This window comes from Saccopteryx bilineata, chromosome 3 (assembly GCF_036850765.1).
Source record: "Saccopteryx bilineata isolate mSacBil1 chromosome 3, mSacBil1_pri_phased_curated, whole genome shotgun sequence".
In the NCBI taxonomy this organism is placed as follows: domain Eukaryota; kingdom Metazoa; phylum Chordata; class Mammalia; order Chiroptera; family Emballonuridae; genus Saccopteryx; species Saccopteryx bilineata.
In genome coordinates, this window is record NC_089492.1 from 2,295,366 (window position 1) to 2,312,198 (window position 16,833).

At 59.0% G+C, this 16,833-nt stretch overlaps 1 protein-coding gene across 1 annotated transcript in view; it reads left to right on the plus strand.

Annotated features, from left to right (window-relative positions):
- The first annotated feature begins 3,713 nt into the window (after nucleotides 1-3,713).
- The window catches only part of LOC136328448 (maestro heat-like repeat family member 5), a 44,751-nt gene continuing 31,631 nt past the window's right edge, over nucleotides 3,714-16,833 (plus strand). The window contains exons 1-6 of the mRNA XM_066264611.1: nucleotides 3,714-3,793; nucleotides 7,697-7,878; nucleotides 10,584-10,729; nucleotides 11,651-11,779; nucleotides 14,487-14,646; nucleotides 16,025-16,077. Coding sequence (XP_066120708.1) covers nucleotides 3,714-3,793; nucleotides 7,697-7,878; nucleotides 10,584-10,729; nucleotides 11,651-11,779; nucleotides 14,487-14,646; nucleotides 16,025-16,077 — 750 coding nt within the window. The remainder of the gene's footprint in view (nucleotides 3,794-7,696; nucleotides 7,879-10,583; nucleotides 10,730-11,650; nucleotides 11,780-14,486; nucleotides 14,647-16,024; nucleotides 16,078-16,833) is intronic.

Genomic DNA, 16,833 nt, shown 5'->3' on the forward strand with positions numbered 1-16,833 from the left:
CGGAAGACGAGGCATCCCTGAGCAGTGCACCTGCTTGGGGCCCGGGAGGCTTCTGCTAATCCTGGGTCCCCATCCCCTGGGTGCCAGCTCCATAAAGTGGGGACCCCACCATGGGGACCCCGCCTTGGGCCGCCCCTACAAAGGAACTATCTTTTTCCCTCTCCCAGAAGGAACTTGTGGGCATGTGCTACGTGCTGGAGCCCAGCAGAAAGTCCCCCGGGGTCTCCACCTTCATGGGGTGCAGGGTCCAATGGGGAGACCCTGGCTATAAGCCAAGGGTCACGGGCCTGGCCGGGGCCATGAGCAAAGTTGCCCTGGAGCAGTGACAAGGACAGGGAGGTTTCCAGCAGGCGGAAGAGTGCATGCGTGGGCAGAGCAAGGTGAGCCTCGGTGGGGCTGGCAGGACCGGGACTGACCCCGGGGGCCAGGGACACAGAGTGCCCACCAGGCAGGTGTTCTCACTGCCTCCGGAAAGGGGTCCTTGAGAGGGGAGCAACGCCCTGAGCAGGAAGCGCTGGAGCCGCCAGCCAAGTCCCACAGGGAGGAGGTGGGGGTCTCGGTAGCCTGGCAGAGGCTGGGCTGCGGGCCCTGGGTCACCCCCCTTCTCTTCGAGGTAGTAACAGCAGCCTGGTGTGTGGCCCCAGCTGCAGCCGGGGGGGAACCAGGGAGGCGGAAGGGCCTGTGCGAAGGTGTGGAGCTCTCTGTAGCAGCGGCCTCCCAGGGGTAACGGTGTCCACAGCCCCAGCCCACCCCTGAGTGGTGGGGTGTCAGGGCCCTCTCCCACACACACTCTGGTTTCAGGAGGGCTGCAGGGTGGGGGCGGGGAAGGGTGTGTCACTGGAGAAACCCCACATTCCTCCCCCAACTGCAGCCCCTGCAGGGAGTGCTGCCTAGAACCACGGCGCCATCTGCCGGCGATACGAGGAGGCGCGAGGAGTGGGCCTGGAGGCCCCGGCTGGGCTTGTGCCCCCGGGGAGGAGCTGCCACCCTGGGATGGGGGGACAGGTGCGAGGTGGTCCATCGGCCTCATCTTCACCCTGGACTGGGGTTAGGGTTCTCATTTTGAACCTGGATCCACCACTGACGGCTGTGTGACTTCCAGCCAGTTCCTGACCCTCTCTGAGCTTCATGCCAATGCCAGGGTGCAGGGTAGTGAGCACACCCGGCTCCCAGGCTTCTGGGAGAAGTTGCCACCAGGCCGGGAGCCCACATCCAGAAGAGGCTGTGACCCCCTGGCGCTGACGGTGCTCCTTAACTCCTGAAGGGCTCATGGGCACCAGGTGTGGCCCAGCTGGCACTGCGATCCTGACATCTCGCCATTTTCAAACATGGTGAGAGGCAGGGGGAAGGGCACAAGCGTCAGATCCCATGTCTCAATAGGTTCCCCTCCCCGTGTCCTGGGGCTGAGGTCCGTCCACAGAAGGGGCCCAGTCCCACCCACCCCCGAGGGGATGCACAAACCCCTCGACATTCAGCCTCCCCCAGGCCCTGCAGAGAGGTGGGCGCCCCTCCAAAGTGGCTCCTTTCTCTGCCAACCTTTACTGGAACTTTACTGGAAAGTTCTCCTGCGGAAACAGTTTGCAGAAAACCTGCCTCACCATAATCCAGGTGCAAATTGTCCAGGACAGTCCAGGAGCCCACAAAGCCAAGGGGGGCCCGGGAGGTCTGAGCCAGGACCTACGGAGTACCCCGGGGCTCAGCCTCTCTCCGTACCCCTTCTCTCCCTCCTCCGTCCTCCCCAGAGTCCTGGGAGAAGACCCACTCCCTCCCCCACGGCCTCACTCATGGCCCCAATTCCAGGTTCCCAAGGGTGGGAGTCACCTTGCCCGTTCAGCCTGGCAGATGTTTACCAGGCGGCCTCCCAAGCCACCCAAGGCCCTGGCGGGTAGCGCGGCCCGTTGCCATGGCGTCGAGCCTCCCCTAGGGCTGATTTCCCGCCACTGGCGTGACGGCGCCCTACGCACCGTGGTCTGTGTGAGTAACCTCTGGAGCAGAGGTGACAGGGATGCAGTCGAATAATGAGGACGTCACGAGTGTGGAATATTTATGACCTGTTTTCAGTATAATCCATTTAACGGGAAACCTCTAGGGCTGGATTTAACAACCAGCCCTCAGAATCACTGAAGATCTGAGGACCCCTCACGACACCTGTCCCGGTGGCTCCGGCAATACACTGGCTGAGGCCACCGAGCCAGGTGACTCCAGGGACATGCCCGGACGCCTGGGGGGACATTCGCAGAGAAGGGGCGCTCTGGGGACACCGGCTCTGGCAGCTCTGCGGGATCAGGCCGCCCAGGGCCCCCCCCCCTTCACGAACGGATCCACGGACTCATCCCCCAGTCCCTCCATGGTGCTAGGAGGGCGGGGAAGGTGGGTTTCCAGGTGAGCCGGGTCACGGGCTGAGCCTTCTGTTCCAGAGTGACCTCCGTGAACGACTTCCCCTCCCGAGCCCTGGAGAACGTCCGTGCCCACCTCCCGGGCCTGTGTTGGAGTCGAAGGTTCGGGCAGCATGCTCAGGGCAACACCAGGGACCTGGTGAGGCCCCCGTCAACAGACCCTCCTCCCTCCTCTCACCTCGCCCCGCCAGCCTCAGTTTCCCTCCGCCACCTAGTGGGAATCTGTAGCGCCCCCCCAGGAAGGAGGGCCATGAGGTCTGCTGCACTGGGACCAGGGAGGCGGCCGGAAAGCCCGCAGCTGTGCTGTCCTGGGCCCCGTCCAGCCCTAAGCACCGCCCACTTCAGTCTCAGAGCGACCTGGGAAGGCGCACTGTTGGCCCATTTACAGAGGAGTCACGGCCCCGGGTAGGTCACCTGGTCAGCAGTACTAGAGTGGGGTTTGAACCCCGGGCCATCCCTAAAGCTTCCACAGCCTGGGGAGGTAAGCCCTGGCCTTCTGTTGTCTCTGGGACCCACTGTGGGCAGTCCTAGGCAGATGGCTGTCTCCAGAGCGCATGGCACTGCCTGCACAGCGTGGTGGCAAGGACTCCCCAGTCCAGGGGCCGGCTGGGCAGAGGGAGGCGCCCATGGGCTGGGGCTGATTGGCCCAGCGGGAAGTCCCAGCACCAACAGTTGCATGGTCCCTGTGGTATCCTCACTCTTCGCCCACTCAAGGGCCCCCAACAGCTGAGTATGGTGATAAGAGTCCCTGCTGGGGGTCCCGGTGCGCCTTCTGGACCCAGCTCCGCTCTGCAGCTGAATGTATGGACCACAGCCCAGTATCATGTAATCACACAGAAGCCTAACTCTGCCTGTTTCCTGGCATGGAACATGTAATAGTTATCCACTGTTGTGTAACAAACGGCCCCAAAATGTAGTGCTTAAAGCAACACACGTTTCCTGTCCACATTTTCTTAAATCAGGAATCCTGAGGACATTGCTTAGCTGGTCTTCTGTCTCAGGGTCCCTCACACGGTGCCGCCAAGGTGTCCCCTAGTGCTGGCTTCGTGGGTCTTACAGGGGACAGCTGAGAATCCGAGCTGGAAGGGCCAGGTCCAAGGCCACAGCGAGGACACAAGTACACGCACATACACTCGTCTGTGCCCAGAACACAACACTGCCCCTGGACAGGTGCCCTGGATGCTGGGACCATTGTGACCTCAGGGGTGAGGTCAGGCCTGGCAGGGCTGAGGAGGGAGATAGGGAGATGCCCAGAGATAGGGCTGCCTCGCTGGGCATGAGGACAGGGCCTGTGGGTTCTCCAAACCACACCCCGGCATGGACGGGCAGCACTCGGAAAAGCCACGCAGCCACACCACGGCCTACAGGACACCATCCACTGTGTCCCAGGACCCCAGGTAGGCCAGTGCCCGGCCAGACCTGTGGGAGCCCAGGAGGGGACTTCTGCACCCTGCTTCCTACAGGCGCCCTGGCCTGTCCCTCCTTTGTGAGAAGCCTCCTGCGGGGAGTGAGCACAGACCCCAGGCCCCCAGCCAGGGAGTGAGCACAGACCCCTGGCCCCGCGGGGAGCAGCCAGGGAGTGAGCACAGACCCCAGGCCCCGAGGGGAGCAGCCAGGGAGTGAGCACAGACCCCAGACCCCGTGGGGAGCAGCCAGGGAGCGAGCACAGACCCCAGGCCCCGCAGGGAGCAGCCAGGGTGTGAGCACAGACCCCAGACCCCGTGGGGAGCAGCCAGGGAGTGAGTACAGACCCCAGGCCCCCAGCCAGGGAGTGAGCACAGGCCCCAGGCCCCGAGGGGAGCAGCCAGGGAGTGAGCACAGACCCCAGGCCCCGTGGGGAGCAGCCAGGGAGTGAGCACAGACCCCAGACCCCGCGGGGAGCAGCCAGGGAGTAATGCTCCCACCGCAGCCCTTGGCATGGCGGAGAAATGGCTGGGGGACGAAGCTTGAATTCAGCCATGTGGCTGTTGACTGTGAGGACCAAAGGTGTGGCTAGCCGCGTGCCAATCCAGCCCACACACCTGCTGTAGGAGTGGACAGATGGACAGACTGTCTTCCTGCTTCCCTGACCTTTGGCTTTCTTCAAGCAAGGTTCCTCGATGGCCTTTGGCCCCCGTGGCCCAAGGGTCCTGGGATTGCCCTAAGGGCAGCTCCACCTTCCTGGCTGGTGGGCTCCCTCCTCTGCCTCCTGGGCCGCGGGCTGGAGGGTGCCCTCCACAAGAGCCCCGGGAGGCTGCTCCCCAGACAGCCGGGGCAGTTCCGGAGCCCGATCCGGCCCGTGGGCCCCTTCCTGTGGGCCGTTCCAGGGCCAGCCCTGCACCGCTGGGTCCCCTCACTCCAGTCAGCACGCTCTGGTCTCTGAGCGGCGTCAGGCCTGCCTCCTCCTCAGCGCGTCTCAGATGCTTCTAAGGCGAGAACACACCCGCCCATCTGCGGCTGTTTGTCTGTGTTCCTGTCGTTTCTTTGCGTTAAAAATATTCAATTTTGGTCACCACCGGGCTGAGATGCCAGTTTAGGGCAAGATAACCGGTCTCAGTCATACCCGTGGCCAACACTGGCCGGCCCAAAGCCCCCCCTGGGCACAGAGGGAAGCCAGGCCCCAGCCCCGTGTGGTGTGCAATGCCCACAGAGGTGGCTCCAGCCAGGTTTCGTGTGGAAGGTCGAGCTGTCCAGGACGCGGGCTGCAGGGTCAGAGCCCAGGTCTGAACAGCACCATTCTGCAGAGGCTGTGTGTCCTGTGACAGGTCCCGAGCCTCTCCGGGCCCCTGCAGCGTATGGGATTGGTGTGAGGCCACCCTCTGGTGGCAGCGGAGGTGATGGTAGGGCGGGCAGGAGCTGCCCTGTTCCCAGAATGCTTCCTTCATACACCACTCACCCGTTCCCTCCGTCATCCACACACGCTGGGCAGCCCCTCCGCCAAGCCTCCCTGAGCCAGGCTGTTTAAAGTCTGACCCCCACAGCTTGTCCATCCCTGTCCTCACTTAATTTTCCTCCACGTCCCTGTCCCCAGCTGGCATGAAACATAGCTTCTTGTCTGTTCATCACCTCTGTCCCCCAAGAATGGGAGTGCCCGAGGGAAGGGTGTCTGTGTGTGTTGTTCACTGGAGCAGTGCCTGGTCCGCAGTAGGCACTGAATAAACACCTGCCGGATGAATGAAGACGGGGAGAGATGCTTCCGCCCCGGGCACTGTGTCGCTTTGACCTGCGGTTTCTCTCCCATAGCACAGCGCACTGAAGAATCACCGTGTGGCCGCATCTATCAGAAACTCATTTTTTGTTATTTCTATGGATATAACACAGTTGACGCACTGGCCACTTGAAGGACATTTGGATGTCTTTTATTTGGGGCCATTGCACATAAAGCCCACTATGAACATTTGTGAACAGACTTTTGTGTGACCGTAAGTTGTCACTACACTCGAGTAAGCACCTAGATGTGGACGAGCTGAGTCGGACGGCAAACGTATGTCTAAACTTTCTAAGAAAGGGTCAAAGTGCCCTCCCCACTGGCTGCACCGTTCTGCACTCCCACCAGCCACGCGGGAGACGTCCAGCTTTGCCGCTGCCTCGTCAGCACTTGGGATTTTCCATTTCTCTGACTTTAGCCATTCTAGTTGACATGTGGTGAGAATCCACGCCGGCTTTTATGTGCTCCCCTCATGGGGAGGGACTGCAGCGTTTTCTGTGTGTCTGTTGGCCATCCGTTTATCTCCTTGGGGGGGAATGTCGGTTCAGATCTTGTGCCCACGGTTTGCTAGGCTGTTGGTGATTTTTGTTTCACTGGGTGTTCTTCATGTTATTCTGGATACAGTCTTGTGTCAGATCTATGATTGGCAAATACCTCCTCCAAGTCTTATAGCTTATCTTTTCATTGTTGTTGTTTTAATAGATGACTTCTCAAAAACAGAAGTTCTCCAGCTTTGTGATAATTTTTTTTTCTTTCATGGACAGTACTTTTGGTGTCGAAATCTTTGTCTAACCCAAGATAGCGAAGATATCCTCTTATATTTTCTTCCAGGAGTTTTACAATTTGGGGGTTTCACTTTTAGTTTCCATGATCTATTTCGAGTTAATTTTGGTACATAGCTTGTGGCATAAATCGGGTGGTTCTTCCTGCGCGTGTCCAATAATTTCAATACCCGTTGTTTGCCCTGTCTTCATTGAGTTGTCTTTGCACCTCTGTCAAGAGTCAGTTGGCCTTTTATGTGTGGGTCTGTTTCTGGACTCTGTCTTGTTGCATTCATTTATGCTTCTACACTTTCGTTACACCATGTTGTCCTGTCTGTTCCAGCTTTGTGATAAATCTTCAAGTCAGTCGCGTTGCTCCTCCAAAATTGTTCTTCTTCAAAATTATTTTGGCTTAGTTCTTTCACTAACATTTCCACAGAACTTTTAGAAACAACTTGTTGGTTACTACAAAATAAAATAAAAATAAATCCTGCTGGGATTTTTATTGAAATTGTATGAAATATTTTGATAAAAATTTAGAGAAAAGTGGTATCTTAACAATATGGAGTCTTCCAATCCATGAACATGGTTTATCTCTTCTTACTGAAGCCTTCTTGATTTCTTTCCCCATTATCTTGTACTTTACAGAATGTAGATCATACAATTCTTTATTAGGTTTAGACATAAGTATCTTGCAATCTTTAGTGCTATTGTATATGGTAACTTTTGTACTTCAATTCTCGATTATTTACTGCTAGTATATAAAACAGGACTGACTTTTGCATGCTGACTTTATATTTTCACAGTTGTTGAAAGCATGTTTTAGTTCTAGGAGCTTTTTATTTTGTGTGTAGGGGGACTACTGGAGGATTTTGAGTGGTATGATCTGACACATTTCTGACATGGTGGAACAAATGGATGAGTGAAATATTGGGAGACAGACTCCTTCTAATATGCTGCTGCTCCTGATACTCTCTGACTTCCTTCCCAGATCCCACCGGGGGGTGGGGGGGGTGACCAGGTCAGTTTCCTGTGGTCCTGAAAAGACTGGCTCCTCCTCCAAGTCAGTGTGAGAGCTGGAGCCAGGCACACCATACCCTGAACCTTCCAGTCCTCCCTACCGTGTCTGTCCCACCAACACTTGCTGGGAAGGCAGGCCCACAGGCAAAGCTGCCTACTTAACAATGTCCTTGAGGCTGGAAGACTCATGTCCCCTTCTCAGGGCTCAGGCAGGTAACTGAACAGAAGGGTAAACACCTGGAAGGTTGTGACCACACCTGACCCAAACCGAGATGTGAACATCCATGAACACACCCAGGGCACCCAGGTGCGTGCATCCATTTCCATTTCAGGATCTCTCCCCTCATCTCCGAATCCATGAAGGAGCCATCTCACAGAAAGGCACCTCAGAGCTCTGCCTGCAAGGACAAGCCAACGCCACCCACCACCATCCTCCTGTACAAGTCACGGAGCAGCCAGGCTGCCCTGATGCCCCAGGACCACAAGACGTTCTTGGAGGAAGCCTACAATTCAGGTGACCACTGGCCCTGGGACTCAGGGTCCCGCACATGGCCCTCCACCCACAGCATCATCCAGGACTGCGGGATGTGAGGGGTGTGGACACGGTGCGTCCTCCGGGACTGCGGGATGTGAGGGGTGTGGACACGGTGCGTCCTCCGGGACCGCGGGACGTGAGGGGCGTGGACACGGTGCGTCCTCCGGGACCGCGGGACGTGAGGGGCGTGGACACGATGCGTCCTCCGGGACCGCTGGACGTGAGGGGCGTGGACACGGTGCATCATCCAGGACCGCGGGACGTGAGGGGCATGGACACGGTGCGTCCCCCGGGACCGCGGGACGAGAGGGGCGTGGACACGGTGCATCATCCGGGACTGCGGGACGTGGACACGGTGCGTCCTCCGGGACTGCGGGACGTGAGGGGCGTGGACACAGTGCGTCATCCGGGACTGCGGGACGTGAGGGGCGTGGACACGGTGCACCGTCCGGGACTGCAGGACGTGAGGGGCGTGGACACGGTGCACCGTCCGGGACTGCGGGATGTGAGGGGTGTGGACACGGTGCGTCCTCCGGGACTGCGGGATGTGAGGGGTGTGGACACGGTGCATCGTCGGGGACTGCGGGACGTGAGGGGCGTGGACACGGTACGTCCTCCGGGACTGCGGGACGTGAGGGGCGTGGACACGGTGCGTCATCCGGGACTGCGGGACGTGAGGGGCGTGGACACGGTGCGTCCTCCGGGACTGCGGGATGTGAGGGGCGTGGACACGGTGCATCATAGGGGACTGCGGGATGTGAGGGGTGTGGACACGGTGCGTCATCCGGGACTGCGGGATGTGAGGGGCGTGGACACGGTGCATCATCCGGGACTGCGGGATGTGAGGGGCGTGGACACGGTGCGTCCTCCAGGACTGCGGGATGTGAGGGACGTAGACACGGTGCATCATTGGGGACTGCGGGATGTGAGGGGTGTGGACACGGTGCACCGTCCGGGACTGCGGGATGTGAGGGGCGTGGACACCGTGCATTGTCCAGGACTGTGGGATGTGAGGGGTGTGGACACGGTGCGTCTTCCGGGACTGCGGGACGTGAGGGGTGTGGACACGGTGCGTCCTCCGGGACTGCGGGACGTGAGGGGCGTGGACACGGTGCATCATCCAGGACTGCGGGACGTGAGGGGTCTGGACACGGTGCGTCATCCGGGACTGCGGGACGTGAGGGGTGTGGACACGGTGCGTCCTCCGGGACTGCGGGACGTGAGGGGCGTGGATACGGTGCATCATCCAGGACTGCGGGACGTGAGGGGTCTGGACACGGTGCGTCATCCGGGACTGCGGGACGTGAGGGGCGTGGACACGGTGCGTCCTCTGGGACTGCGGGATGTGAGGGGCGTGGACACCGTGCATTGTCCAGGACTGTAGGATGTGAGGGGCGTGGACACAGGTGCGTCCTCCGGGACTGCGGGATGTGAGGGGCGTGGACACGGTGCACCGTCCGGGACTGCGGGATGTGAGGGGCGTGGACACGGTGCGTCCTCCGGGATTGCGGGATGTGAGGGGCGTGGACACGGTGCACCATCCGGGACTGCGGGACGTGAGGGGCGTGGACACGGTGCGTCCTCCAGGACCGCGGGACGTGAGGGGCGTGGACACGGTGCATCGTCCGGGACTGAGGGACGTGAGGGGCGTGGACACGGTGCGTCCTCTGGGACTGCGGGACGTGAGAGATGTGGACACGGTGCGTCCTCCGGGACTGCGGGACGTGAGGGGTGTGGACACGGTGCGGCTTTCAGAGAGAGCCCTGCATGCGCTCCTTCGCCTCTTCATGCCTCCCCAGCTCCAAAACTCTCCTCTCTCCCACCTCACCTCTACTCTCCTCCCACACCTTAGAGCCTTGGCTTGGGTCTGGCCCACTCCCTGAATGCTTTTCCCCTCGCTCTAAAGGTAACTTTCCCTCATCCTTCTACACAAAATTTAATTGCCACCTCCTTTGAGAAGCCAGTCTTGATTACCCCTCTATCTCAGTCAGGATTTATTGCCCCTGCTCTCTGCGTGCCCAGGGCCTTTTATACAAATACCCCCACGGAACCAAGGTCCACTGATACTGGGCAGGGCTCCCTGGGCTGGAGGCTCTTTCAGAACACAGCTGGACTCTGATTTCTCTTTGAGCCCCTACACACACCCTATGGCCACCCAGAGTGAACATCATTGAATGCTGGATAACTGGGTGGAGGGTGGAGGAATGAAGGAACAAATAGATGGAGAGAAAAAGGGATGGATGATGAATTTATGGATGGATGGGTGGATGATGGATGGATGGATCAATGAGTGGGTAGATAGATATATTGATTAATGGTTGGATTGGTGGGTGAATATAAGGATAGACAGATAGTGAATGGATAAATGGATTGATTAAAAAACATGTGAATGTATGCGTGGATGGACAGATGGACCAATGGGTAGGTGGTTGGCAGGTGAATGAACAATGGATGGATAAGAAGGTGGTGAACAATGAATAGATGGGAATATGCATGCCTTCTTGCTTCTTCTGTCTTGAACTCCAGACAGACTGGCTGGACCATCAGGAGGCCCAGGAATGTGTTCAGTGCTCCAATCCTCACTCTAGGTCACTGTTTTCCATTCCCAGCCCACCCAGCCCCACTGGCCCAGTGGGAGCTTCCCACAGCCCATGCCCCCTCACTCCTTCTTGCTGTGTATTTAGCTATCTGCTTCAAGATGTTCCGAGACCTGAGTGGTTCAGACCCCCTCCGCTCCAAGTACATCACCAAGAAGATCAAGAACATGGCTCACAAGGCCCCCAACCTGGTGCTGGAAGCCATCTATGACTTCTTTGTAGACAACCCGCAGGTGAGAGATGTTCGGGCTACTCACGGAAGGCACAGAGAGCAGAGGGGAGGGCTGGGTCCCAAGGTGGGCTCAAACCTTGGCTTCTCCATACAGCAGCTACCTGATTTGGGGCAAGTCTATCTCCACGTATGTCCAATGAGCTGAAAGAGGAGGGAGAAAAGTGGACCATTATGTGTTGACTGACCTGAGAACAATCTCATGAAAGAGATCGGAGATATTATAATCCCCACAGAGCAGTGGTGGGCAAACTGTGGCTCGCGAGCCACATGCGGCTCCTTGGCCCCTTGAGTGTAACTCTTCCACAAAACACCACACGTGGGCGCTACCTCGATAAGGAGTGTGCCTACCTATATAGTTTAAGTTTAAATAATTTGGCTCTCAGAAGAAATTTCAATCGTTGTACTGTTGATGTTTGGCTCTGTTGACTAATGAGTTTGCTGAGGAATCATAATCCCCACACAGGAAATTGAGGCTTAGGGAAGCAATTGAGTAGCAGAGATGGATGGATGGATGGATGATGGATGGGTAGATAGATGGATAGATAGGTGGGTAGGTGGGTGAATGGATGGATTGTTGGGTGGATGGATTATTGGTGGACGATTGCTGGGTAAGATGTGTGTTAGTTTTAATGAATGAGTGAATAAATGAATAAAATTAATTGGCTTTAAAGATGGAATGCTTTTTAAATCCCATAGCAGTTCCCTGAGGATAGGGACAGATTTCTATTCCTCTGTCTCTGCAGAACCTAATTCTAGGCCTGCATAGAGTAGATGTTCACTAAATGGTTGTTGGCCAAACAACCACATGCATCCACTTGGGGTCTTTCCCCTCAGACTGCCTCACCTCCTTCCCCCCCCACCCCTACTCTCACTGGTGACTCCCAACTCGTCCCTGAACCTCTGTCCACTCTGCTGCGTACAGATCTCCAATCGGCACAAGTTCCGACTCTTCCACGTCCTGGAGACGGTCATTGAAGCCAGTGACTCCCTTCCTGAGACCTGGGAGAAAATCTTCATGAAGATGGCCCTGGAGAACATGACCAAGTCCACGGTGGGCCTCCCCTCTCCCCAAGGGCTCCCAGGAACGCAGGCAGCCAGCTGCCCCGAGGATCCAACTATGCTAGGGCGGCTCTCAGCCTCGGGTTGACCGCGCAATTCCTGTCCATTTTCTCATTTTCTTCCCACTAGCCCCTTCAGAGAGACCAGCTCATGCACCCACTTCACAGTTGAGAAAGGTGAGGCTCAGAGAGCTCACTGTTGTCTGAGGCCTCAGGGCCCATGAGCCAAAGAGCCAAACGTCTTCTGCAGTTCAGTGCCCTTTGCCCACAGGTCGCTGCCCTGCCACGGGTCCCCTTTCCATCCCCTTCTTCACCATCCCCCCACCCCCGCAGGGCTCCCACACCCCCGCCTCTGGAAGTCTCTGTGAGTCTCACCCGTCCCCCAGGCTGTGACTCGGCCCTCTGTCACCATTCGTCGGTGTCTGTCTGATGGGCGTATGAGCCGGATCTGTGCCCCTCCCCAGCCAGACATCCCCCCCAGGCTGTGACTCGGCCCTCTGTCACCTACCGTGGGTGTCTGTCTGATGGGCGTATGGGTCCGGACCTGTGCCCCTCCCCAGCCAGACGTCCCCCCCAGGCTGTGACTTGGCCCTCTGTCACCTACCGTAGGTGTCTGTCTGATGGGCGTGTGGGTCGGGACCTGTGCCCCTCCCCAGTCAGATGTTCCCCCCAGGCTGCACCCAGGGGGCTGCGCCAGGCCCACCAACTGCCTCAACTGACCACGGCTTTTCTTCAGACCATGAGCCCAGGGTAGCCCCATGCTGGAGAGCCAATAAATACGTGACCAGTCATGGTCAGAGAGTGGTCACCAGTCACCAGGCCCGCCGCCATGGGTCCAAGCCCTGGCACCCCACAAAGTATGATTTCATTCCCCACGAGTGTTTACAACCCCCATTCACAGCTGGAGGGCCTGAGGCACCACATATAGGGGACCTGGCTGCAGCCACCACCCAGCTGGTAAATGGCGGGTGTGACGAATTCCATGCTCCCCACATCACCCTGGTGTGACCATCAGGGGAAACGGAAGGGTGTCCAACCTACCCTATTCATTTCTCTAAAACCCTTTTCTTTAATTTATAAAAAATATATTTTAACTCATCATTGGGAAGTAAATCAGGCATATTCTAAAAGTGCAAGGCACCCATGTGTATAGTCCACAGACTGACGGTAATCGTCATCAGAATGAAGAGCTGGGGGGGTGGCCAGAGCTGGTCACCTGGTGGTGACCCAGACAGGTGAGGCCACCGGCCACACAGAGCCTGTCGGTGTCCGGGTGGCGGCCTGGCTTCATCCCTTCTGAGGGTGGACAGGAGCCCCCCTGGGGCGGCCTGAGGCGGGACTGGGCTCTGCAGGGGGCCGACCCCAGCCTGGGTGCCAGGAATCCGTCCAGGACTCATGGAGGAGAGAGGGCACGTTGTCACCCCAGATCCCTACCAGCCAAGTCTGTCTCAGAGTCTGAGCTGGTCTGACACTCCCACTGCCCCTCCCCTCAGGAGACTCCGCCTCCTAATCCCCAAGGAAGGGGACGCATTTCCCCGCAGGGTTCTGGCCTTATCTGTCCTCTTCACCGTGGTCAGTGCGTGGGATGTGGTCGTCCCATGGTCTTCCCTGCCCCCGCCCCCTCCCATGCAACTGCTAAACATCAGTCCCTTTTTCCACAACCTGCTTTTCTGCTAGCAAGCTTCTGGAACCTTCTCTTGGTCCCAGCTGGTCCGCGGTTCCACAGCGGTGTGCCTCCCTCTGGGGCTGTTTGGGGCCACCGGGCTTTGCGGTGCTGCGTCCTTGCCGTCTGCCTGCTTTCTTTATGGAAAACGGCCCCGGTGAATTCCCAGGAGGGAGCTGTCTCCCGGCCTGCTCTGTCCCGGGCTGCAGGAACCCTCTCGCGCCCGCCCGGCGGAGACGCATCGGAACTCCTCATATTCTTATCTAGCCTCTCCTCCTCCGTCTCTGTCTCTCTGTCCTTCCTCCGCCCTCTGAAGACGCGCTGTTCTCTTCCGAACCTTCTCACTGAGTGTCCCGTCCACGCCTCGCATCTTGAACTTTCAAGAGATCTTGCTTCTGTTCTTGAAACGCCCTCTCGTGTCACGCTGTTCTGTTTGTACATCCGCGGATGAGTATCTTCCCTTATCTCAGAGGCTCTTCGAGGGGGTTTGGCTGGAAGGCTCCGTCTCTCTGTTCGGCCCGTTTCCTCTGAGCTGCGCGTTCCTGGCCTCCACCTGGTTTGTGCTCCTGGTTTATTCTCTCTCTCCCACGGCCGAGGCCTTCCCGGTGGCTGTCTGCCAGGGGTCAGGGGTTGATCGGACACTCCAAAAACACAGGTGGGATGAGAGGATTTGTGGAATGAAGATGTCTTCCCTCCTGGGCCGTCCACGTTTCCCAGAGAAGACCCTGGTCCCGAGGCCGGCCTGAGGTTGAGGCCCCGCGGCCGCGCGGAGGACCTGGCCTGCCGGGTGGCCACTCCTGTGCTCGCAGGCCTGGCCTCCCCACTCAGAAACCCTCCGCGGCCCTCTCCAGACACCCAGCCTGCAACTCTGCCGGCCCCTCCAGTGTGCAGAGTGAGGGGGGCACCTGGGCGCCCGACCGCTTCTGTGGCTGCTGTGCCCACCCCCACCTACCGCAGACGCCGGGGGTCGTGTGTGACTCGCCAAAGCTCTCCGGACGAGCACCGCCCCTTCCTGTCTGCCTCCCCTCACCCCGCAGGAGCTGGGGGAGGTGTACCAGGACGCGGCCAGCAACGTGCTGGTGGCCATCTGCAAGCACTCGTGGCGGGCGGTGGCCCAGCACCTGGAGACCGAGGTCCTGACGGGCGTCTTCCCACACCGCAGCGTCCTCTACGTGATGGGCATCTTGACCTCTGAACGTACGTCTTACCCTGGGGTCCTGAGGCACCCCCAGGCCAGCATGGCAGAGGTGGGGCAGGTCATTACTGCCCAGCTGGGTAGGTACTGGGTTGTCCTGGTGGCCACCAGGAAGGCTTCCAGGAAGAGGCAGCCAAGTCAAAGCTGTGCCTTGAGGGATCAGTAGGAGTTTGAGGAGGCAAGGGCGTGTATGCCTCAGGGCCTTAGAGAGGAGCTGGTCAGCAGCATCAGGGAGGGGCTGGGTAAGTAGGAGGGTATAATGTGGCCTCAAAGTCCCTGCTTGGGAGTTTGAGTACCGAGGCCTGGGAGAAAGCAGGCTCCAGCTAGCCTTGGCTTTGCACCCTGTCCTGGCACTGGAGGCTGGGTAGAGGTCCCTCTGTGCCTGGGTGGCCTGAGACCCCCAGGGTCCTCCTCGGAGCAGTCCCTCTCTCTGAGGTAGGGCTTTCCATCTCACAATGTCCTCCTCTCAGCTTTATCTTCTCACCTTGAGGGGACCCCAGCACCTCCCAAAGGGCCAAGCCAGAGAGATCCCTTCGTTCACCATTGGTGAGCCTCACGTGGCCTCCTGAGGTCACACAGCAAAGCCAGTGGGGCCACAACTCCCGCCCAGCTCTGTACCCCGAGCCCCAGCAGGGTTCACAGTCCCGGAGCCAGCTCTGCACCCCAACCCCCAGCAGGGTTCACAGTCCCCGGAGCTCACTGCTGCCCAGCTCTGCACCCCGAGCCCCAGCAGGGTTCACAGTCCCGGAGCCAGCTCTGCACCCCGAGCCCCAGCAGGGTTCACACTCCCGGAGCTCACTCCCGCCCAGCTCTGCACCCCAACCCCCAGCAGGGTTCACACTCCCGGAACTCACTCCCGCCCAGCTCTGCACCCCGAGCCCCAGCAGGGTTCACACTCCCGGAGCTCACTCCTGTCCAGCTCTGCACCCCCAGCCCCAGCAGGGCTCACAGTCCCAGAGTTCACTCCCGCCCAGCTCTGCACCCCCAGCCCCAGCAGGGTTCACAGTCCCGGAGCTCACTCCCGCCCAGCTCTGCACCCCCAGCCCCAGCAGGGTTCACACTCCCCGGAGCTCACTCCCGCTCAGCTCTGCACCCCCAACCCCAGCAGGGTTCACAGTCCCGGAGCTCACTCCCACCCAGCTCTGCACCCCCAGCCCCAGCAGGGTCCACACTCCCGGAGCTCACTGCCGCCCAGCTCTGCACCCCAACCCCTAGCAGGGTTCACAGTCCCGGAGCTCACTCCCGCCCTGCAGCTGAGACAGGCAGAGGCAGAACAGTGTCAGCCGGACTCAGTCTGGTGTCTGAGGGACGGGGAATATGGAGGCTGTGGTCCAGCCCTGGACGTCAGACCCAGCCTCCAGTTCCCCCTCTCTCCCACAGGTGGGGTCTTCAGCCAGGAAGAGAAAGCATGCTGGGAGGAGAAGCTGACCAAGGTAGGGAGGGAGCCCGGACATCGGGGCCTTTTGTGGGGACAGTGGGGGGCGGGGGGAGCAGGACACATACCAGCCCGGATGGGCACATGCTCAGCCCTGGGAGTGGGGGAGAGCCCCACTTCACTGCTGAGCAGACAGGCTTTGGGAGGGGAAGGGACCTGACCACATGGGGCTGGTTCCTGGGGAACTCAGGATTTGAACCTCGGCCCCTACATGCTGGGCACAGAACAGGTGTCCAGCACAGACACGGCCCTTCACACCCACCCTCATGATGGGGGATCCAGGACTGGGTGTGGTGGGGGCAGAGAGGATGCAGAGGCCAGATTTCAGAGCAGGGCCAGAAGGAAGCAGGTGGGAGTGGGCCGAAGATGCTGTCGTCGAGGCACAGGTCTGGGCACGTCCATCTCTGACCACCCACCCACCTGGGAGGGCTGGTGCGGCTGGGAGAAGGGACGCGGGACCCTGGCTAACCTGGATCCCAGGCCAAATCCAACCAGTCAGAGCCATGCGGCCCCGCTGAGCGACTTCGCCTCGCTGTACTTGAGTTTCCTCCTCTGTCAAACGGCGTAGGACCCAGCTCAAAGGTCTGTTGTGAGCACCACAGGAAACAAAACCCTAACAAGGACTTGTTAACTGTTAGCTATTATAGCACATAAAGCAGCAACAGAAGAACGGTGGTTAAATGGCATCTGTACTGCTCACAAAAATTAGGGGATATTTCCAAATGAATATGAAGCGATGAAATATCCCCTAATT